At 44.6% G+C, this 24,618-nt stretch overlaps 1 protein-coding gene across 3 annotated transcripts in view; it reads right to left on the bottom strand.

Moving 5' to 3' along the window:
- LOC111872136 (eyes absent homolog 2) overlaps positions 1-24,618 on the bottom strand; it is a 539,307-nt gene that overhangs the window by 168,871 nt on the left and 345,818 nt on the right. For all 3 annotated transcript variants that reach the window (XM_023865721.2, XM_023865725.2, XM_023865724.2), the window contains one exon: positions 8,268-8,317. In XM_023865721.2, coding sequence (XP_023721489.1) covers positions 8,268-8,317 — 50 coding nt within the window. The remainder of the gene's footprint in view (positions 1-8,267; positions 8,318-24,618) is intronic.

Genomic DNA, 24,618 nt, shown 5'->3' with positions numbered 1-24,618 from the left:
TAATTACTACAGTTTTATCACCCTTCTTCTGAACTGGTACAATAACAGCCTCCTTCCACTGATCATTTTTTCCTTACGCCAAATTCAGTGGGGTTTTCGATCTCAGATCGTAACGCTTCACCTCCTGCTTGAAATCAGTTCTGCCTGGCGATTTATACCTTTTCAACTTTGCAATAGCAATTTCAACCTCAAAAGGGCTAGGATCAACTATTAACTGCTCAGCTGTGTGCATTTCTGTCTGCCTAACATCACTGAACCTATGTATATTCAATAACTGAGAGAAGTAGTTCCTCCACCTATACAAAATGTTGTGAGAATCTGCAAGCAGATCACCATTCTCATCCTTCACTAAGTTACTGCTAGGCTTGTAACCCTTCTTAAAGTCATTTATTCCTCTATACAGGTCTCTAATGTTCTTGTTCTCAGTGTTCATTGCAAGCTCGTCAATTTTGTCTTTCAGATATGCCTTCTCTTTATTCCTGTAATGCCTGCTGGTTTCACGTCTTATATTGTTCAGATTATCCCCATTTAACTCGCTTGGATCCTTTAACCATTGCAATTTGGCTTGTTTTCTTTGGCCTAGTAATTCTGAGTACCCTTCATTGAACCGTGGCTTATGCTTCTTCAGTTCACTGTTCACTGCAAGCTCATCAATTTTGTCTTTCAAATATTCCCTCGTTTTATTCCTGAAATGCCTGCTGGTTTCACGTCTTATATTGTTCAGATTATCCCCATTTAACTCGCTTGGATCCTGTAACCACTGCAATTTTGCCTGCTTTCTCTGGTCTAATAATTTTGAGCATCCTTCGTTAAACCATGGCTTATGCTTCTTCAGTTCATAATAACCTAGACACTGCTTGGCGGAAACCTGTATATTCTCTACAATACTTCCGCAATCTCATCCACAGCATCGCCAGTTTTCCAAAGCTGTGAACCCATGAGATGTCGACCCAGTACTGCTCTTTAGCCTCTATCTCATTTAATTACTTGAGGGAACCTCTTTTTTTGTGAGCTATTTTACGATGCGGTCAACACCCAGTCTATACGGAAAACGTGACCAAACTGAGGTTCGCGAACCGCACGCGGATCTTCTGAACAGCTAGTACGGCTCGTAAATGGAAAAGCAGTAGATCACCATTTTGCAATATATGTGCTTACTTACTTACTCATGGAGCTGAGCCCTTCTGGAGGAGCCGCCAATTCTGCAGCTACTCAAGAATTTCCCAGCACTTTATGGAACCCAAAGGTTCATTGCCGTGTTCAAAAGAGCTCTCCACCGGTCCCTATCCTGAGCCAAATCAATCCAATCAATACCATCCCGTCCTATCTCTCTAAGTTCCATTTTAATATTGTCCACCCACATACGTCTTGGTCTTCCCAGTGGTCTCTTTCCTTCTGGCTTTCCCACCGATATCCTATACGCATTCCTCGTCTCCCCCATCCGTGCTAGATGTCCTGCCCGCCTCATCCTCCTTGACTTGATCATTCTAATTATACTTCGAGAAGAGTACAAGTTATGAAGCTCTTCATTATGCAGTTTTCTCCAATTGCCTGTTACTTCATCTCTCTTTGGTCCAAATATTCTCCTCAACACCCTGTTCTCAAACACCCTCAGTCTATGTTCCTCCCTTAATGTCACAGACCAAGTTTCACACCAATACAGAACCACAAGAAATTATAGTTTTGTATATTCTAATGTTTATGTTTTTGGACAGCAGACGAGAAGACAAAAGCTCCTGGACTGAATGGTAACAAGCATTACCCGAGTTCGATCTCCTCTTAATTTCCTCCTGAATCAGGTTTTGATCTGTTATCGTCGTTCCCAAATATCTGAACTGTGCCACATTTTCAAAACATCTGTTTCCTACCTTTATGTTACCATTTTGACCTGCATTTTGGTGACGAGACAGCAACATATACTTAGTTTTCTCTGTGTTCACTTCTATACCAACCTCTTTACTTGCGTCAATTAAAGTTTGTGTGTTTCTCTTTATGGTATCTACATTATCACCCAGTGGATTCACATCATCGGCATAGGCCAACAGCTGATGTGTCCCGTTTAATTTCAGTCCCACCTGGTTTCCCTGAACCTTCCTAATGGCATATTCTAAAGCAAAGTTGAAAAGAAGTGGCGATAAAGCATCTCCTTGTTTTAGACCATTCTGGATGGGAAATTTATCAGACAAATGTTTACCTGCACGGACTTTACTATACATTTCGTTTGAACACATTTTAACCAACCTAACTAGTTTCCTGGGTATCCCAAACTATCGGAATATTGTACAATACTTCCCTCCTAACTGAATCATAGGCTTTCTGGAAGTCTATGAATGCAATATATGTATAAAAAAACTACGGAGTGTAAAGCAGCACCTATATACCTATCCCCTCCAACCCATGTCTGTTTGCGACTCTCAAACTCTTGGAAAGTATCTTATGCGGCTTCAATATTAAGTAAGCAAGTTAGGCAACTCCTGCTACACAGTGTTAAATGATACGATGACGAGTTGGAAAGAATTTTGAAACAGTCGTACCCTATTCAAAATACTGTCGCATTTGCTAGGCAACGCGACATGAAATTTTGTGGGTTTCGGATTTGAATGAATATTTATTGGACAGTCACTTGTACACTCACACTTACAGTTGTTCTCAACTTACGTCTTCGGACGTTACCTCTTCAGTGTTACGGCACTCTTGCACCGCTATTCTCGGTGAGGTGTCTCTGCCCTGCTCGGGTGAGAACTCTTCTGTTCTCTTGACGAATGTCAACTCTCCTCTTCTAAAGCCAAATACAAACTGAACTAGGCTCTTATTGCAGTTGAGCTCTTATAACTTGCGCTCAGACTCAATAGGGAATACCATGTCGAAATGTTAACCTCACCTGCTGCTATGCCAAAGCTGCTTCAGACAATTCATGTGTAACGGTGAAACTCCACTGTTATATTGCTAGCCGTTGTATAGCAATGGATGCGTTCCGATTATTAGCCGTTGTAGCGGGAACATAGCTCGTCGCCTACGAAATCACCCCTGATCTCCTCAATCATTCCGGCTCTCTGGCGGCACGTCACAATATCACCCCTGCATGTACGTACATGAAGGGGGTGGATAATCAAGAAATATCTTAGAACAGCCGCTATCCCGGCCAGGATTCGAACCGAATAACTCCCGACGAGCAGCCCAGAACGTCACTACGATGCACCAACCAGCTCGATGGACGTTACGCTCAAACCAAATACAGTGAAGTAGTTATTATAGGGTTCTGACGATGGCGTATAATCCATCGTCCTGGTTTTAAGATAACTAAGAAAAACACGAAGTTTCGGAAACTGGATCTGTTGCCGTCCTCAGGTGAGGGAAAACACCTATTCTGTTGGGTGCCTTAGAAAGAGCTAGCCTCAATCAATGATCCAGTTTCCGAAACGTCGTGTTTTTCTTAGTTATCTTAAAACCAGGACGATGGATAAAGTCTGAAAACCCAAAATACAGTGAACCCTCGCTAATTCGGACAGCTGACCTTGATAATCACACTGTCACGTGTAGCGCTAGCACAGATGGCGGTAGAGACGTGTAGGCCGCCCGCCAAACATTATGGCCATTTTGAAAGAGTCACAGTCAAAGCATTCAGGATCTAGAAAATCGGCCGCGATAGTGTGGATAGGCGGAGAGCTAACCTGAAACTTTCTACGTTTCGTGAACAGTGTGTGTTAGTATTTAGTAGGATTATATTTTATTTTAGTGTTAGTGTTTTACTAGTCATTTTGTCTGTTAAAAGTAAGAGCTAGAGGAAAATACAAGACTTCAACCCTCCAAAAAAATGGAAGTCTTAAACGAGATCATGGTGAATTTGATTTGCTTCATTCTCGTCCGTCACACTAACAATACCATAAAAGCTAAAACAATTCCGTCCAGTGTGACCGACACCAGTTACACTGGACGGAACTGTTTTAGCTTTTATGGATCATTGTGTTTCAATTCAGGGTGCAATGACTCAGTATGGTGTAACTCTAACCCACAATACACAACAAATATTGCCCAATGCTGAGGGATATAAGGCAGAATGGAGTAAAAGAAGAGCACAGGAGAGGAACACAAACCACAAAAGTTCATTTTTCTTGCACACGGTCTCAATAGTACTAATTATGTAGGCTACTTGAAACGTTTTCAAGACTGATGTCAACACTTACATTTCTACATTTTATGACAAGTAAATTTATTTTATTTCATGATATGCAATGAAAATTCAGAAATAAAGTTGTATTGCCTAAAATAAGCCACAAGTCCATTTTGTAACTTCCCTGGACATATTTTCATTGGCATTTCTATAATTCGGACTTCTGTATTTCTGATTATTCACGTTACCATCCCCGCTACATAACCCCTACACATGAAACAAAGTCGTTTAATACGACCTACAAATGCAATTCATACCTCCCTCTCACGTACATTCTACTCACGTGTTGTAACAGAACAAGAACTACATGAGATGAGTAGTTCATACGTCATCAAATGGTCACCATTCGTCCAGCATTGCCACAAGCTGCAACACTATCACAGAACGAAGACCCATTCTTGTGCAATGGGGGCATGGGGAACAGACAATGACTACGGAACTTCCATCCAGCTGAGTCAAACGCGTCCAATTACCACCCCCCCAAAAAACTGTGTAAATTAACTTGTTTTCTACTGTATCCTGTACCCACCCCCCTGCAAAGTATTCCTGTAACATTATTGAACATATAAAAACGGCCAGTGGGATATATGATTTGGCAAAGTGCCAGGGCTATTCATTGCGACGTGAGACTGCGTCATTTCGAATTCAACTCCAAAACCAGGGGGCGGGGCGGTGCAGCGGCCTCTCTAGACTAGCACTCGGTTGGGCCACACACTAGCCTCATGTTTCTCGTACCTTCCACGCAAATTCTGGGATATAACCTCAAATAGGCCACCACCATTTCCCTTCAAATTCTTTCTAGTTCATCCATCATTCACCACCATCCTATTACCCGACGCTAATGACGGCATCGTTAAACAATAAAAAACACGCTTCTCGACAGTCTACAAAACTGAATTGGGACCAATTATTTTTCTTACTTAATCCGTTCCTCTTATACCCTTATACTGTCGAGGTTTCTTCTTTTTTTTTTCGTTTTGATCATTTTACAGACGGTAGAACTCCTTGGACAAGTGAACAGCCCGTCGCAAGGCCTCTACCTAAACAAAGGACAACACAAACACATACACATACCAAACATCCATGACTTGTGTGGGATTCGAACCCAAGATCCCGGCTTCCGAGCGAGCGAAGACAGTAAATGTCTCAGACCGCTAGGCTACCGTGACCGGCCCAATTCTTTTCGAATACAGTTTAATATTGTGACATGACGGCTGAGAACCGGAATAGTGGAATCGGAGCGGACGTCCATTACTGAGCAACGACTCGGTAATCACGTTCCCGCTGCAACGAATGGCATTGAAGGAGTCGTTGCTAGGTATCAGACAGCTAAACAAAGACATTCCAATGACAACGGAAGGAATTAAACTTTGGACATGATGATTTCTATTCGAGCCGCGTGGCAGATAGACAAGGGAGTTCATTCGCGAATTCGGCAGATCAGTCCGAGATCAGTTGGAGACACGTGAGAGATTGGTCAGACAGATGTCGCTCAGAAGGGGTTCAATGTGTGAGTTGTTATAATTGGCTGTAATTGTAAAAACAAGTGCCACTAAACCCAATCATCAGACCCAGAAACCATTGTTATTAGTCACGCTAACCCATTATACGTGACAATAATGATGTCTTCTGGGATGAGCCGCTGTCTAATCTGGTAAACAGTTTCTTGACGTTTCGGAGGCTCGGGCTGCCTCCCTCTTCAGGGCAGGAAAATAATTTTTAGATACTTCGGTAAACCTCTACCGCTGTGTACGACGTCACATCATAAAATACAGTAGTAATTACAGTCGTAGTACTGAGAAAGACAAATATGTGTTTTACGCTTTTAGAACACGTCACCAAGGTGAATGAAAACAAAATTCGGATCATGCCTAACTTCAGTAATATGTACATGGTAAGTTTCACGTTCCGACCGATGTATCTACCATACTAAATGGCTGACACATTCAATCTGTGTGTCTGCGAACAGAAAAATCATACTGTTATCTTGGATCGAACCTCGGTCATCCAGCCTGCATCGTCTACCGTACAGATCCACATATCCAGCTGAAAGAATTGCCTCTGTACACTGAATTAGCTTCGTTACCAAAACATTTCATTTTCGTACTAACAAGCGCTCTCTCTCCTTGAGTAATATGATTCTTGAAAAATTTCGCGTAAGGCGAAATCGCTTTAATCTGACGTGAATTTGCCATAAGAAATAACGTAAAGCAATAGAGAAACCGTGTAAAACTGAAGAACCTGTCGTGGTAGCCGAAAACCAGACATATCTAAGAGTAGCGTTAAACAGAGTTCATACTGGTAGAACGCGTGTTGCCCGTGCCACAGGGCAGGCGCTAATTCGGCGGCGTCCCACCGGAGCGCCCCGGTCAGGCAGTGTGGTATTTGTGGTCGACGAAGCGGCAATGAGGTGAGATTTCAAACAGTAATTCCGGTTCAACTCTCCCAATTTTTATTTCAGCAAAATCTCCACATTCAGTAATCATCCTACCACCGACTATATATACACGTAGTATAGATAATGATAGCGTCGTTAAATAAACAACTTTAAAAAATTAGGGATAAAAGAATTCGTGTTGGTCGGGCACTGAGTGTACTTCAAAGTGAGGCTTCTTTTTTAATTTGCTTAGTGGGGGGTGGAGTCCAACTGGGTCCACTCAGCACAGCAGCCACTGATTGNCTCCTGTAGCCTGTCCCGGGTGATTATGATGATGGAGAATTTGGTGAAATGAAGATTGGCTGGGGAAACGGAATTACTCGGAGAAAACCCACCCCAGCGCCACTTTGTCCACCACAAATCCCACTTGACCAGACCCGGGATGGAACCCGGGCCGCCGCGGTGGGAAGCCAGCGACTAACCGCTTGAGCTACGACGCGGCCTCAAAGTGAGGTAAGTTCCCTATCCATAAAGAGGAACTTCTGGGTCTTCTTCGCTGAACATCAGTGCGAGCAAATAGGAGAGGGGACATGAAGCACGCAGGGCACAGACAACAAATACATACAGAATTTTTGCTGCATCCTACAAGCCGGAATGTTGTGGGTTCCATTCCCGATGAGATCATTGGATTTTTCAATTGACCTAATCTTTCCAGCCGCACTATGGCCCTGGGGTTGACTCAGCCTCTAACAGAAATGAGTACCAGGAATCTTGAGGGCGGGCGGAGCGTAAGGTGAGCCTCGACGTCTCACAAGCCTATGGGCCTCCACGGCCTGTTACAGGGATAGAGCTTTACCTTTCTTACATCTGAGCGTAGGACTACTTTGAGGAAGGGACGACATTGTCATTTTTTATTTATTTTATTATTTGCTTTTTATTTACTGTTTTCTTGCTTCTTATGTATTTTGAGGTTCTGTGATTCTTTAATTACTGCTAACTGTTTATGTTCTTCCATTTATTTTGTCCTGCAAATATTTCGTATGTATGTAATAATGTAAAAGGTAAGAACAGGTACACCTTTCCCTGTGCTTAACTAATTAAGCATTACGCCATGAAGACACATCGGTGACTGGATGTACAGTTCCAGGCATTCTTCATTTCGGCTCTAGTAGAGGTGTTAACTTTCACACACCCCTGCCGCTTTAGCCCAAGAGAAAGAGCCCACCGGTACCCTTTGGATAGAAGCCTGGGTAGGCCCAAGAATCGGCCTGAACGACGTAGTGATGAAAAATCTTGCCATTACAGGGACTAGAACACGGACCCTCGGGTGTCCAGAGCGTAGCCAGTCTCTATACCAACTGCGCTAACCCGGCTCTTCAATATCTCTGTTGATGTTTAAATGATTTCAGAACAATTTTGGTTTCTGTCGTTATTCTGTTTGTCGTAAACGTCGTTTTGAATGGGTGATTTTCGAAAATCAACAAACTACAAAGTAAATATCTTCCTGCTAAAATACAATGGAAAGTTATTATTAAAAAGTGTCCCAAGAAAACAGGTTACTAGAATACAGGTTAGTATCAGCTGGCTCATAAGAGAGCCTAGTGGTTTGTGATTATGGTAATGACAGGGAGCCAGTAATTTCTTGATGAGCTCTTGATCAATGTATGAAGAGCTCTCTCTTTCATTGTGTTATCTGGTATAGAAATTGTATCCACTTACCGACTTCTTTCAGGCGTGTCTAAATCTGGAACTGTTCTGGGCCCCTTCACCTGAGAAGAAGAGATATTAAATTAATTTTCTGGTAATTTGGGACCACTTTACCTGGGGGATAGAAATAAACATCATATATATTTAATCACTGTATGTAGTTTTGACAAATTCAGCAATATTTTGGCATTTCTCGCAGCACATGGATTCATCAATACCATCTTCATCTTCACCTGGTTACCGTATGTACTGCCTGCTTCAACATAAACGCTGTATTTTGCCCACACAGTGTGCTTATTTGTCTCGTAATTCTGAAAATAAACAGCGATTTCTCATTTGCAGCATTAACCATCTAAAGAATAGATTTCTTCCAAATCTTTCCATCTATGGCTCTATAGCCCTTTGTTGGGCCTTCGCCGCTTTTCAGTTTCTTAACCCTATACAGAGTCGGCAGGACTCCTTGGACGGGGGACCAGCCAGTCGCAAGTTCGATACGCACACATGACAACACAAACACAGAATAGACGCGACATGCATGTCTTGAGTGAGATTCGAACCCATGATGTAACTGTTGGAGCGAACGAAGACATTTCAATCCGTAGACCGCTCGGCCACTGTGACTGGCAGATTTCTTCCAACCAGTACATAAAAACCCATTTCGTACCTCACAGGAAACACATTACTTCACTACGAAGAACAACCGGTTACATTTGAGAGCCATGCGAAAACACACAAATACTCTCTGCGGGCAGAATGCAGAGTTGTATGTCATAGCAGGCGGTGCATGTAAGAACCGCGGGGTTTTAGAGGGTTAAACGTTTGTAATGGAGATTCAACGCGTTTTCTGTAAGGTCCAAACTGAATTCCTAAGTAGTATGGGATGAAATTATTTACTGACCTTCATTCGATTGCCATTTTATGTTTTTGGCTCAGTTTTGTCGCAATCAAAGTGCTACCCCAACACCACAAGAGCCAATCCAGCTGCAGCGTAGCAGAAGGACCCGGCCAGCCGCACATTGGGGTCACGGGGCCGATTCCTGCTCGGGACAGATGCTTGTCTGCGTGATTTTGTATTGTCCTCGAATACATTGTAATGGAAACCAGTGAAGGGTCCGTAAGTATTATTAGTGTCAGCGTTAACTGGGACATAGCAGAGAACCTACGAGCGGAAGACGATAACCAGACGCTCTGTGGAACTTGTATTAACGGCAAGAAAATGCAGTACAGTCATACCTCGACCTAGTATTTACAGGCTTACAAATATCCGGGCATTTCGATCCCATTACGTCAACACCCATCCGGCACGCTCCGAATTTTCACATGTAACGACTCTCTCTAATGTCCTGGTGGCTAGAAGCGTAACCATTAATGGTTCATGGTAAGATACTACTTAACTTATTCTTAATATGTATAATAGCCTGAATGTTTATTTGATGTCCCTTAAAATCAATACAAATATAGCATACTACGGGTTACAATACTGGTTACGGGCTCGACAACCGAGGGGTCGAAGTACGAGTACTTAAGTGCAAGATTCCTCTATTCCTCGCGTCGTTTAGACAGGCTCTCCCCCCCCCCCCAGCCTCTTATCCAATGGGAACCGGATAGCTCTTTCCACGGAGGTAAAGCGGCCAGGGCGTGAAGCTGACCACAGACCTCCGACTAGTTGCAAGGTCAAGAAAGTGTGGGTCTATACATTCAGTCCCCCATACGCCTTCATGGTGTAGTGCTTGATTAGTTAAGCACTAAGAAAACTTTACGGGTTTTAATCAGGAGTAATTCGGAGGTCATCCGGATGAAACTGTCAAGTTTTGTCTGAACAGACAAATGACATCTGCCTTCCTAAATGCAACGTGTCTTTCAAAGTATTTACTCAACTGTGAGGAGTATCCTTAACATTTCGATCCGAATTAATTGTAACCGGATTAGCGAGGGTTTACTGTACTGAAAAATGGGACTGAGCATTGCGCTTCCGGATTGGTAACCCTTTACGTCCCATGTCATAATGGGCATTATTTTTGCACTTCTAGAACGCATTGACTCTTAAGTCCAAGGTATGAATGTACTGTTGGGAGTGCATTTTCACTGATTCTTGAAAGTGCAATTCCCAGCTTTTAATCCTTTCATACAATACCTGCATTTTGCTCGCAACAGGTAAGGTAGCCTATAAAGATGGGCAGAGCATGTTGATCAAAACGACTGCATCCACCTCCGAGACTACACATCATCAGAAGGCCGCAGTAAGCCCCAACAGATACTAAAGAGAATATCAAAGTTTCCAGCTTTAAACTTCGAAATTCACACACAAACTGTTTTACGGCTTGCACAGCGGACATTATGTACCATGGCATATTGACCCAATGCCAAGTAACAGCTGTGTAAACAGGCTAGAGCACAGCAGCCATTGCTAGGGAACAGCTCTGGGAACACGTTTCCCTGGAAACGGGAGAACAAGCAATAACGGTAAGGGTGTTTTCTGTGTGGTCGGTGCCGAGGCTATATAATGAGGGCAGGCGGAGGCGGGGTCGAACACGTCCACCGTGACCCTGCGAGTTGTAGGAGGCGATAAAAAGGGAAGTCTCAAATTTGAGACTGTATATATGGTCTTGAGTCCCAAGGAACTAGGATTCGAGAAAAACTGCGCTCGCAAGAGCCAGCAGCATATACAAAAGACAGACCCGTCCCCTCGTCAGAGTGGGCGCCCCACAATAACAAGACCTAACTGTCAAACAGTAATAAATATCTGGTCATGAACACCAGACGGGGCTCGACACCAAGACTTACTGACAGACTGACTGACTGACCGTCAGTCGCAATGTGACTATGACTAGGACTATGTCATTACGACAGAATTCCCAGTCGGCAGTTAGAAGAGTAGGAAGATGGTATGAGATGACCGCCAGCCTGCGAGGACGTGAGCCCGACAGCAGAGGATCGTCCACTGTTGGAAGACGCTACCAAGTGGAGCCGCTGGGAACATCAGTCTGTGTGTGAAAAGGATTCGTGTAGTCAGCAGATGTGTGTTGAGGTGTGTAATAAATCCCATTATCAATCCAAACCCTATCTATAGTCACTTATCACGTGACAGTACGTTGACGGCCGCGCTAGATGAACAGGAGTACACTCGATGTCTGGGCTGAGAGGATTAGTATGCTGTACCTCGTGAGGAACGCGCCATCCTCTCTCTTAGGAAGGAGAACGCAAGTACGGGGCAACTTCTGACGAACTGTATAAAATAATTAACTAATTACAGAGAACGTTCTCGAAGAAGATAGCCCGCGACTGAACATGGTCAGAGACAGCTAAACTGAGGTCACATGCTCATAAAACACGTCCATTTCCATGGTCATTTGAAGTACGTCATAGAAAACCACTGATTAAAGGTTCGGCCACACCGAGCGCTACGCTATGTTCGCTTTGTACGCTACGTACGCTGTGTACACTCTGCGACGCAGCTAACATAGGGAACATGGCGTACGTGGCGTACGGAAGTCTGTGTGGCCAGTCACATTGGCAATAAAGGGAGATATTTTTCTGTTCGTATAACGAACATAGCGTACGTAGCGCTCTGTGTGGCCGAACCCTTAAACGGAACTGGTTCCATACAGCCACACGAATGATCAGTAGTTTGCCAAGATGGGACACAAAAGCTCGTAAAGTTATCCCTATAACGGGCCGTACAGGCCCACAGGGTAGTGAGACGTCGAGGCTGCCACATTTTCTAGACAATCGGCTCATAGATGGCGGTGACGTCAGCCTACTTGCCAGTCGCCCTTTAACCACAGGAAGATTCCTCCTAGACGCTGAGCCCACCCCAGGGCCATAGTGCGGATGTCAATTGAAAAATGCAATGAACTCATCGGGAATGGAACTAGCGACCTTCCGGCTTGTAGCACAGTGCCTCAACCAACTACGCTACCGCTCACAGAAAATGAATTTAAAATAAATTACTCGATCATACTAGGAACCGAGATAGTGCAGTCGGTATAGCGACCGGCTACGGGCTCGACCACCGAGGGGTCGGAGTTCGAGTCCCAGTAGGGTCAAGAACGTTCTCTTCTCCAAGTCATTCAGACCGGTTCTGAGGTCCACCAAACCTCCTATCCAATGGAAACCAGGGACTTTTCCCGGGGGGTAAAGCGGGAGGGGCGTGAAGCTGACCACTCACCTCCAGCCAGTGTTTCAAGGAAATGTGGATCTATCCATCCAGTCCCCCCTACGCCTTCATGGCATAATTCTTCATTCGTTATGCACAGAGACAAGTTTTTTAACTCAAATCATACTGCAAAACTTGGTACAGTATTTCTCACCGGGACTGGCGGCGCCCACAATACACATTTGGACCATCGTATGGTTTGTTACCTTGATTCCTCGCCTGTCCTTTACCTCCTTCTGTACCTAAGTACATGATATTCATGCAAAACTCTGCAGCCAATTCAAATGAACAGAACTATAGCAGTCAACGCTCAAAACTAATTACTGAAGTCTTATACACGTTAGTTTACAGAATTCTAAACTGTATAACGTGCAAGTACGCCCTCCAATGTGCCCTAGCTCAGTGCACCGGGGGCTCTGTGCCAAAGATGTAGAAGAGAAGGTGGGGGGTGTCAAGGGGCGTTATCTCTGGAAGCAGAGCAGCGAAAGAAGAAACACGAGGATAATGGAAGAGAATACTTGCGCTATCGTTCGTTATGGGTATTGGATTGCAATGCTACCAAAATTATCATTCGTAAGCACAAAACAACTCCCCCAGCTCAAAACTAAAAACTATTTTGCAATGGAAATATTATGAAGTACCACATGGGGAGAATTTGGCTGAAGAGTGCATCAAGTTATGGTATACATTACCATATAACCAAGTTGTCAAAACAATGAGATTACCTACAAGTTCAGAAAGTCACCAAAGTGACGGGAATACAGGAAAGAATATATTCAAGGGAAATGTGCTTCGATAATCTAATTTTGGAACAGGTTATAACCACAGTTGCGGGATAATGAGATATGCTTTCTCATAAAAATGGTCTCATGCAGCACCGGGAACTTCTGCAAGCGAACACGTGTTCGCGTTTTTGCTGAGTTACTGTGGGAGCACAGAAAAAAAAAGTCTGGTTGGCCTCTAATGAACATAACGCTCATACGAAGTTTCATGAAAGCCGGTCCAACTGCTTCAAGCGTTGAAATGGGAAAAACACAGGCAACTACATACAGCACGGACTGTAAATGCCTACTGTTTTCCTTATGAAAAAGTAGGTCAGAAACAGGCCTAGAGGTGTACTGAAGACAATTTATTTCATTATACAGATCTAACGTGAAAATGCGTCATGTGCCTGTAACAGGAGGCAGTGGAGGCCAATATGGTTGTGAGACGTCGAGGCTCCCACGTTTTCTAGGCAATCTTCTTATAGATGGCGGTGAGTTATCAGCCTTACGTGTCCACGGCTGAATGAGAGTGTGGTGACGGGCTACAAACGGAGGAATGTATCTTCTGGGACTGTAAACAGTACGAGGACCTAAGGGCAACACTGATGTACATTGTCTGAGTACAGCAAAAAAGAATATCCGAAGTCGGTTACAGAGCCCTTAAGGCTAGAGGAAAAATGATTTCTGCTAGGCGTCTGCTACTTCACAAAAAAATTCCCAAATTTATTTTAAAAAAGGAAGTACAAATTATTAATAGTATATTCTTAGAGTTAAGAGATATGTTAAAAAATCGAGGGGTGACCGCTTTGACAGAATAAGATGCTTATAAGAATGTGCTTCAGAGGGCGGGATGGGCATTGCCTGGGTCATTCCTGTGTATACGATTTTTAAAATAAAAAAAGTACCGGCAAGCCGCTCTTTACCCCCCACAAAGATTTCTAGTACTCATTTCTGTTAGAGGCTGAGTAGGCCCCAGGGCCATAGTGCGGCTGGAAGGATTAGGTCAATTGAAAAATCCAATGACCTCATCGGGACGGTCACATGTGCAAATGAGGGCTTCCTGGAACGAAATTTCGGGAACAGATGGGAAGGTACGTAGGTACTAATTTTTCGGAGGAACTTGCAGCTTCTATTTTCAGAGAAGATTGGTCTTCTTGGTTGTCACGTAGTGTTGTCTTGCATATAATCAGAGCCACATGATCTGTACCCTGACAATGGTGGCAGGAGATCCCTCCGAAACGTCTGTAGCCGTGTACCACACTGGATGGTGTCACATCCCACGCAATCGTAACCCTAATTTTTTTTTCCTTGGCACTACAGCCCCAGTGGGCCTAGGCCTACCTCCATGAACTTCTCCCTTCACTTCGGTTTTTCTAGATCTTACACATTCGGTAGGACTCCTTGGGCGGGTGATCAGCTCGTCGCAAGCCCTCTACCTGTACACAAACACAGAGAAACGCAAACACACAAACTAAACATCCATGCCCTGAGTGGGATTCGAACCCACGATCCTGGTTTCCAAGCGAGCGAAGACAGTGCATGCCTTACACCGCTCGGCTACCGTGACCGGCAACCCTAAATTTACAGGCATGAACTTTTTCCAATAGTTTCGAGACAAAAGGCAAAAACGGATAAGAAACTTTGAGCCATGCATTTCACTGGGTGGCCCCTTGGGTTACGGAGTGAAGCTGTGCGCCGTGAATCGGAAAGGACTACAAAGGAAACGGTCGTGGTCTGCAGGTAAACCCTACTATTCCGACACTCGCCCTTCCCGAGTGCAGAACACGACAACTTGTACAGACGCTGAAATGCGAAACGAATATCTCTGCAAACAGGATGAAATCCAAACTGTTTGGTCACCTCATTATATTTGTTTTGTGTGGACGTGAAACGCGCTGTCTTACTGTCTTACTTATAAGTAACTCCGTGGTCAAGAGTCCATTAGCTAACAGTCGCTCAGTTAGTCGGCCGGTCGGGTAAATTGTCAGCACAGTCGTTCTTGGTTTCGAGCCCCGTTGGGACCCATGACCATATTTTTTACCTTTCCAGACTTTTACGTGTTTTGAAATTGGGCCTCCTGTTCGACGAGAGGAACAGTCTATTACTGACCACTCCTCCTCTACTGAGGAGTGACACTGCCGGCTGGCTGCCTCACTTATTTACCCTCAGTGATTACTCAGCTGCTCAGATAGTGCAGAAACCCGCATCCTTCTATCGAATCTGAAGGTTCAAAACACTGTGCAGAAAAGCTCACCACAGGACCCAGGCCTGGGCCTGTCGAGTTACGCCAAACGGTTCTGATGCGATGGTATGATGCAGGGAAATTAGATTATTAATTTGGTACTTCCAATCGTCTTGACGTTTCGGAAACAAGATGGTTCTCTCATCAAACGTTAGGATAAAGACGAGGAGAAGGGAAGTAAGAAGAGGAAAAGGAAAGGAAGAACAGGAGTAGTAGTAGAGCCGTTTGACATGAGATTTGTATCTTCGCTTATAACTCTTCACAGTTCCAGGTGCAGTCCATCTCTACAGAGGGTTTTGGAATCTTCTTTAACCGTTTACATCCCCACTTTCGTTTGAATAACTACAACAATAAGTTCGGGGAAGTACTCGCCTATTTTCCTTTGACAAGACACGAGCCGCATAGAAGCGGGACACAGATACACAAGGAAATAATACGGTCCGTTGCCTAGCAACAATGGGGGGCAGGTGCCACACGGACAGCAAGGTGATCTCATAAGCTTCCTAACAAAAACTACGCGGGACACACAGCAAATAAATCTCGTAANGGGGGGGGTTGCAGACAGATGGACAGAGAGGAACGGATACACAGACAGCAAGGTGATCTCATAAGCCTCCTTTAATTTTTATGACTACTTTCCGGATTTGAGAAAAATAAAAGAAGGCTTACGAGATCACCTTGCTGTCCGTGTATCCGTGCCTGCCCGTCTGTATGCGTATTACACTTACATTTCTAGACTTTTGAGCCTTATAAGACCACCTTGCTGGGTGTAACCACCCATAATTTTTGTTAGGAGGCTTATGAGATCACTTTCCTGTCTGTATGTGTGTGTGCCCCATAATTCTTTTGGTTTTCTATGTGCTCCGTGTAGTACCAAAACAAAAGAATGCGATTCGTTCTTCCTAGAAATTATTGTATTTTTAAAAAATAAGGAAATGAGGCTAAAATCCACCTCCTGGTTCCGGAAAACAAACTGAATCTCCTATACAAAGATCTACCGCTTAATGCGGTTTAATGACATAATTTCCGTTTATTCCGAGAATCATATAAACAAACTCTGTAGCTAAAATGCAGAATTTTCTTAAAGTCAAAGCAACTGGTAAATACAACAGCCACGTTGTTTCAGAGGGTTAATACAAGGGTGGTAAGGTTTCTCGCGAGAAGTATTAAGGCTTCTCCACCACACAACTATGCATACACAAAACAGAGTTCGAACCAGCGAGTCTCTGCTTAGACAATAGGGATTTGCTGACTCCCTGGATGGGGTACCGACCCATCTCAAGACCTCTACACTCAAACACAACACAACAAAGACATACATCAATGGCCCGAGTGGGGTTCAAATGCACTAAGCCTGGAGCCAAGAGGTCAAGAACACCGCGGGCCTTACACCGCGTGCCCAGTGACATCCAGCTGCCTTCTGTCGCTAAAACTGCTTCTGTGGTTTACTTCACGAAGCTGTAAGCATCGGCACTATACAGCGCCGAACTGTACGATACTGAACACAGTGGCCGTGCGGTCTGGCATGAAATGTCCCTCCAATCCGAACACTGTGACCGTGCGCTCGAAACCCACTCGAGGCGTGGATGTTTGTCTGTTTATTCTGTTTGTGTTACGTTCAGGCCTTGCGACGGGCTGATCCTCCATGCAAGGAGTCCTACCGACTGTCTAAGATTAAGAAACTGAAGTGAAACGAAGCGTTTCACGGATGTCCTTTGCTCCAAGTGGAACAACAGGAATAGAAGTGAACAATGAATTATAAACTATATGGAAGGAAGTGGCCGGCAGCCTGAGCGAGGTACCGCCACATGCCTTGTGTGACTGAGAAAAAGCACGAAATATTTTAATAATGTCCCGGGAAGATGCGAACCAAGCACCTCTAAGAATACAATTCTAGTGCGATACTGCCACAATAACCGGCTCAGTCGTAAATTTCTGATTACAGTATTGATCCAGCTGGTAGGACAGCGGTTTTAACCACTAATCAAACATTAAGATACAAAATTAATTTTCTAAACCGAATAAACGGAGATTTAAGGCTTGCAGAGTCAACAGGAAGACGTGAAATAACTTCCATTAATCAGGTGTTTACAGCCAAGCTCATCTAGAACCAAGAGACAGTGCGTGTGTGTGTGAGAGAGAGAGATCGACAAGCGATAATTGCCTTCACTTCATTTATCACGAACGAACGGACACTTGAAGGCATATGCTCCCCGATCTTTAGGAGTTAAACGCCAATCATGACTTGACAGTTCTGCTTTTGTTTTTCCTCTTTCAGTCTGTTACTTTCGACCGAAAGATAATCAGGTACAATCATTAACTTTCAAGGGAAGCTCATTACAGGATGCTACTAAAGTAGACACGCTCATAATTTTTCAGAATTTAAGGTGCATTCCTTCTCTTCATTAATAAAGAGTTACTAGTGAAAACCCCACTAAGAATCCAGAGGGAAGTCTCCACATTTGTCACACAAGCGTTCGTACTATTAACGTCTCCTGCGTTCTCCCGTATTCCTTTCCAGCCTTACATGTTATGGAATGGTACGTCGAGGCCGACGTCTAACGCCATCTCCTACAAATAACACGCACAAAGAGCCAACTGTACACCGTCCGCTTCATACAGAATACTACACATATCCATGTTAGAATATTGTCACATGACGCCTAAAAGCCGAAATAGTGGAGCCAGAGGGGAAATCCACTGCTAGCCAACGGCTTGCCAAAAACACGTACGGAGATACGGATTCGCGGAGACCGACTTGGTACCGAACGCTCTTTCCATATCAACGGAATCAACAATTCCCATGGATACGCGAAAGCAACAAATATTTTCCGTGGATACGCGATAGACTATACAATAAGCAGTGAAGAGAAGAACCAGTCATTCGTAAGACAGGCGTCGTGCAAGAAGTGACTGATTCGTAAATCAGAACCAAGTCAGTCACAGTAGAAAAGAAGACACTCGTAGTCCACCAAGGAATGGAGTGAGTCCCAGACGGTCACTGACTGTGACCTGTTATGATTGACTGTAATGATAACAGAAGTGCCAATAAATCAATCATCCAATTCATAACCCGTTATCATTACTCACGAATCCCTCCCCCCCTTTTTTTGTGACAATATTATCATTGCTCGATAATAAACCCGAGATGTTCAAACAAGACTGCCCGCTAGTTCGTGAGCATATGCATGACTTATGTTCACATATGTTAAAACTGCACACTTCTAGCTATGGTAAGCAGAATATACGTAGCGACAATGATAAATCGTCCCCTCCCCCCCGCAATGAAGAATATACCCACTGACGGTTAAGTAACGAACTAATTAATTCACGATTACCAAAATTCAAATTACTGAGGGGCCGTATTACACTTCAAGTGTAATAATATTTCAAAAACTCCCAACACCTAAATAAATACCCGCCCTACAGTGATCACATCTCTGAAGCACAAGAGTAAAACCTAGACTATAACGTTCAAAAATATTTCATGAAATGTTGCCAGCCACATTTATAAATTGACCTAATCCTTCCAGCAGCACAATGGTCCCTGAGGTCGACTCAGTCTCTAACAGAAATGAGTACTAGGAATCTTCCTGCGGGTAAAGGGCTGCCGATGCGTAAGGCTGACAACTTTACCGCCATCTGTGAGCCGAACTGTCTACATAAAATGTGGGAGCCTCGACGTCTAAGACGTCTCAAAACTCTATGGGCCTCCACGGCGTGTCACATGAACAGTTTTACCTTCCTCACACGCGGCGTGATACATACCCAATTTCATCCCCTTAATTTAATAAATTCATAATGTTTCGTGGAGGCCAAATGGTGAAGCCCCGAATTACGTAGTTTTCTCCAGGTAACTCCATTTAGTGTGAACGGTTATTGTATATTCTAATCCTCATACAGCATTCCATATGGTGGCTGAAGTAGCAAATCCTGAACAGCAGACGGTGAAGGATTGGCACTACGGCCCCACAATGAACAATGACCTTGTTCTGAGGTATAGCTCCAGTTATTCTTAACATCTGGCATTAGACGGCAGTGTGTGGTTAGCGTTAGGGCCCGCCGGCTTCATCTCCAGGAAAGAGCCCCTGAAACCCACTGAAGTCGATGTTGCGTAAGTCCCACAGCCGGTCGTTTAGCAAAGTTCCCGCCGCAGTCGGGGATCGAACCCCCTTTCTTCGAACATCATGTAGCCTGCTCATAATTAAGGTAAGTTATTACTGTCCGGGCATACGTTCAGACCTTAAGTAAGTGGGGTCCTTAGCGGCCTCCGTAGTCTAGAGGGTCTAGAGGTAACGTTCCCACCTTATGACTCGTGGTACGCGGATTCAAACCCGGCGGAGGTCGTGGAACTTTTAAGGGCGGAAAAATTCAGGGAACAAGTCCTCCGGGAGGGACTTTAAGCCGTGGGTCCCGTGTCGTAGCTTTACGGCACGTAAAAGAACCTCATATCGCCAAAGGAGGTCACTGAGCCAAATTCAAGGACATTTCCCGCCCAACAGTAGTCTCTAACGCCTCTGATAGATGGGGGAAGCATTATAGATACCGCTAAGCCAGTAGAGGCCGAACTCGCTGGCTCGGTCGGGACTGATGGCACGCACGAATATCGGTAGGGTATAGAGACTGGCAGAATATCATAAAGGGAAGCACAATGGACCAACACTGGTCTAAATGCATGAGGAAACCCACCCTCTCCAATAACTAACTAAGTGGGGTCCTTAAAACCTATTTTTTTGCTTGCATATTACAGTAATCGGTTAAAAGAAAGTGTATCAATAAATATACACGACTGATGAAAGAAAGTAGCTGTACTTGTGCTTAATTTGTTTTCTATTATCTATCTTCTAAATACATTAGCATGTCTCGCACACCCATGGGGGGAAGCGCCCCCAGGGGGGGCCATCCACTTTCTAAGAAGGATAATACGTCTAGGGCCAAGTTTGAAGGTGAAGTCATTCAGAATATGAACCAGTATTTATCCGGACATACCGCTAGCTTCCTGGTATCCCCCAGTCATCCCAGTACCACTAGCTGGAAGGTAAAAATTTGAAGAAAATTCTAGTGTAATTTTCTACGTCCTAACACCCTGAACCGGGCAGACTTTTAGGTCCGGCAGTTCTCAACAGAACACGCCAACTCCACTAACTCAGATAAGGACTGAAGGATGTGTATGGGTTAAAACAAGGCCTCAGTTACACTGCGTCACCCTCCCCCCAAAACGCAGCTACATCTACTCAACCTACATCTCTTGCTATACGTCGCCTCACTTCTCTTGATCGGCAACCCGCAGGCCTACGCATGAGAGGAAGGGTGAATAAGGTCGGGGTAAAAGGTAAAGCTATCCCTGTTAACAGGCCGTGGAGGCCCATACGGATGTAAGATGTAGAAGCTCCCAAATTTTCTAGACAATCCGCTCACAGATAGCGGTGATGTAGTCGTCAATCTTACGCGCCGGCCACCCTTTACCCTCCAGAAAGATTCCTGTTACTCATTTCTATTAGACGCTCGGTCGACCTTAGAGCCACAGTGCGGTTGGAACCATTAGGTCAACTGAAAAATCCAATGACCTCATCGGGAATCGAACCCGCGACCTTCCTACAGAGGGGCTCAACCAACTACGCTACGACGTGACCTTAATAAGGTGGGGTAGGATGGGGAAATCCGATGCTTTTCCTCGTTTCTTTAACAGAATCTTTTTCTATACTACGAGGGTTGGAACTTCAATAGTGACAACAACACTGCTGTAGAGACGCTATGCAACGGAACCAAATAATGTCGCTTATACCACACGTTAGTTACATACCTACCTTACCTCAGAGCAAATGGACTCTCCCTTCCCACATCACACGCATGCGCAGTGAAGAGAAAAACAGGGCCTCGTGTTAGCTGACGGTCTAATGTAGTGCGACAGTGTCATCAAGGTCTTCAAGAGGCTTGCGGGGAATCTGCATTGCCTTACAGAACAGTGGCAAGGTGGGTAAGAGCCTTCAACGAGGGACGCCAAAATATGGCAGTCATGCGTCGGCCAGGTCGTCCTAGTGTCAGTGAAGAAGTGTATGCTCTTTCCACGTTACTGGAGAGTATTACTGCCCACAGTAGTATTACTGTTCATTTTTGGAACACAACCTGCGACTAGCTTTGGGAAAGAAGCGGCTACACTTTCTGCAGAACCCACCCATCATTTTGCAGGTCAATGCTCGGCCGCATGCAGCGCAAGCTGCGGCTGATTTGTTCGATCGATGGGGCTGGGAAGTGCTGTACCATCCACCATACTCCCCGGACTTAAGCCCTTGTGACTTCGACTTGATTCCTAAGATGAAAGAACCACTTTGTGGCATTCGCTTCAGAACTGTTCCAGAGACTCTTCAGGCAGTAGACCGCTCCATTCGAACTATCAACACAACAGGCACTGTTAAAGGTATCCTACGACTTCCACATCGCTGGCAACGAGTTGTACACAATGCTGGTGACTACACTGAAGGACAGTAAAACTTCGAAACATGCATCTATTTTGTATCAGTTGTAAATAAATAGTTGTCACTATTGAAGTTCCAACCCTCGTATGTTCAGCCAGTGTTCTCGCCTGCGGTCAACACTTAAACACAACAGACCAGTAACAAGAATGAAAGACGATTCTCGACTTCGTTTGTGAAAATTGTGGCGACGTAAGATAAATACTAATCATACGGAGAATAAATTTAACTCAGCTGCGGACGTCTATAATTTCAAAGCGCAAGCATCGCTGCATCATGTGTTCTGACCTTGAATATAACAGTACTGTTCTGACGCTGGTCGGAAAATGGCGGTTGAACAGAGAGCCAACAACAAATTTTGTTTGAAGTTAGGCAAAACAGCCGGCGAAGCGTGCGATATGATGAAAAGTGTGTACGGTAGTGATTATTTGAGTTGCTCGAGCATTTTTCGATGGTATGCTGTATTTCGTGACGTCAGGGAGGACATTGAAGACCCTCCACGTGCATCAAAGCCGAGAACAAGTCGGTCGCACTGAAGAAAATGTGAAAAGTGACCGAAATCCTTGCATCAGACAGATGTGTTTCTGCGGAGCTTTTGGGAATACCAAAAAGTACTGTGCATCAAATTTTGACCGAGAATTTGGGCAAACGGAAGGTCTGTGCGCACGCGCTGCCAGGCGATGAAAAACATGCCAGAGTGGAACACTGCAAAGACATGTTACGGTAGGCCCAGAGTGATTCAAAATTTATAAAATCGATTGTTACTGGTGATAAGACATGGTGTTTTCAATATGAGCCTCTCACAAACTTCAGTTCACTTCACTTTACTGCATTCTTTGGCGATTCCCACCCAACCTTCACTTCGCCTAATTTATCACTTTCCTAACCCTTTTCCTACAGTTACTCGGTTTGACGGAGAGAGTCCCTAAAGCATCTGCAGGCAGTTGGTTCCTGATCTGTATGGTCCTATTTACAAAGGAGTATTTTCCGATATGTCCGTTGTTTTCTATTCCTAATTTTTTTGGCATGATCGCCCCTTTGTAATCTACCAGCTACAGCCTTCCAAGCCCGCTCTCCCGTGTATGCTTTGAAGAGAGGGTATATGCGAGCTATCTCCCTGCGCTGTGTCGAGGTTTCCCAGTTCAGATGGTTCCTATGATGTGCATAGCCGCTTCTTCTTCTTCTTCTTCTTTTGCACCCGGTCTAACGCCTTTATCTGACCCTCCCTGTAAGGATCCCAGCACGCCGCCCCATATTCCAGCATCGGACGCACTAAAGATACGTAGGCTAAACTTTCAGTGTTGCTATTTCCCTTTTTTAGAATATGCATTGTAAAATGAAGTGCCTTCCAGGCCTTTTCCACCGCGTAATTAACTTGATCAGCCCAACTTAGATCCCTGTGTAACATTATTTACAGCTGCTCGCTTCAGGAATTACTGTGTCCCCTAACGAATAAATCAGTGGTTCCGTCACTCGGGTCCTCGTGAAACAAACTGCCTTACTTTTGGTTGGATTAATTATCATCGTGTTTCCAGCCGCCCATTACCCAAGTCTGTTCAGATCTACTTGCAAATTTTCGTATCTTTATTAGTTGTAATTGTCCTAAATATTATACACTCGTCTGCGAAAAGTTTAATAGTTGACTCAATATTTCTCCAAATATCATTTACGTACCAGTCTTCTGGTGACGGCTTCAACGGCGGACGTTCCTTTTCCTCTCGGTTCCCGTACAGTCCCAGTGCCTCAGCAACAGCTCACAAGGACTGAACCACAGCAGTCCACCCACTCACTCGCTCACCAACCAACTCGCTCCACTCCACTGCACTGCACTCCTGCGCTCAATCCTATCGGTCGAGTGATATAGCCTCAGAGCGGAACCACAGTAAACACCGCTTCCAACAGTACTTCCACTGCTGTGCGGGGGCCGCTGCCTAGCAACTGTTCTATATGCCACAATATCTTATTTCTAGGTACGGTGCTCTACATCTGCAACGAAATCAAGTATGTGTCCACAAACTTAAGTTTCAACAGTCCCGCCCACATGGCCCCACAATAAACGGTATCGTATGCGTCCCACAGTTCTTCTAGCTGTTGTCTTTAGATGACTCCACTACATATATATATATATGTTTTGTCAAACTAAAAAAAAAATACCGCGTGGATTCGGTTGGTGGGCTTTTGACGACGCTGTATCGCGACCATACACAGCGCCAACAGAAGAATGGATGAGTTGGAGTGGGTTTCAAAACGACTTAATCGATGTGCTAGGGCCGCGCCATAGCTGAAGCGGTTAGTCGCTGGCTTCCCATCACGGCGGGCCGGGTTCGATCCCGGGTCTTGTCAAGTGGGATTTGTGGTGGACAAAGTGGCGCTGGGGCAGGTTTCCTCCGAGTACTTCGGTTTCCCCTGCCAATCTTCATTCCACCAATTGCTCCACAATCACCCTCACCTATCATCTGGGGCTGGTACAATAGGCCAGAAGAGGCCGCAGTACAGGGGACTTAGTCCCACTCCACTAGCAATAAAAAAAATAAAATAATCGATGTGCTACTGGAACATTTGTTCGGAGGAAACGCGTAAAAAAATTGATATCCAGTGTCCCGGCTGAGGTTCGAACCAAGTAACTCCCGGATACGAGCCCAGAACGTTACTGCTAAGCTAGCCTGTTCGGTGAGATGTATGACCCATATACACAAAGGTCGAGTAAAGTAATTTGTTTAGTATTGCA

Source organism: Cryptotermes secundus, unplaced genomic scaffold (assembly GCF_002891405.2).
Source record: "Cryptotermes secundus unplaced genomic scaffold, Csec_1.0 scaffold470, whole genome shotgun sequence".
Classification (NCBI taxonomy): domain Eukaryota; kingdom Metazoa; phylum Arthropoda; class Insecta; order Blattodea; family Kalotermitidae; genus Cryptotermes; species Cryptotermes secundus.
Note: the sequence above shows the minus strand (reverse complement) of the source record. Positions and strands in the feature narration are given on the sequence as shown.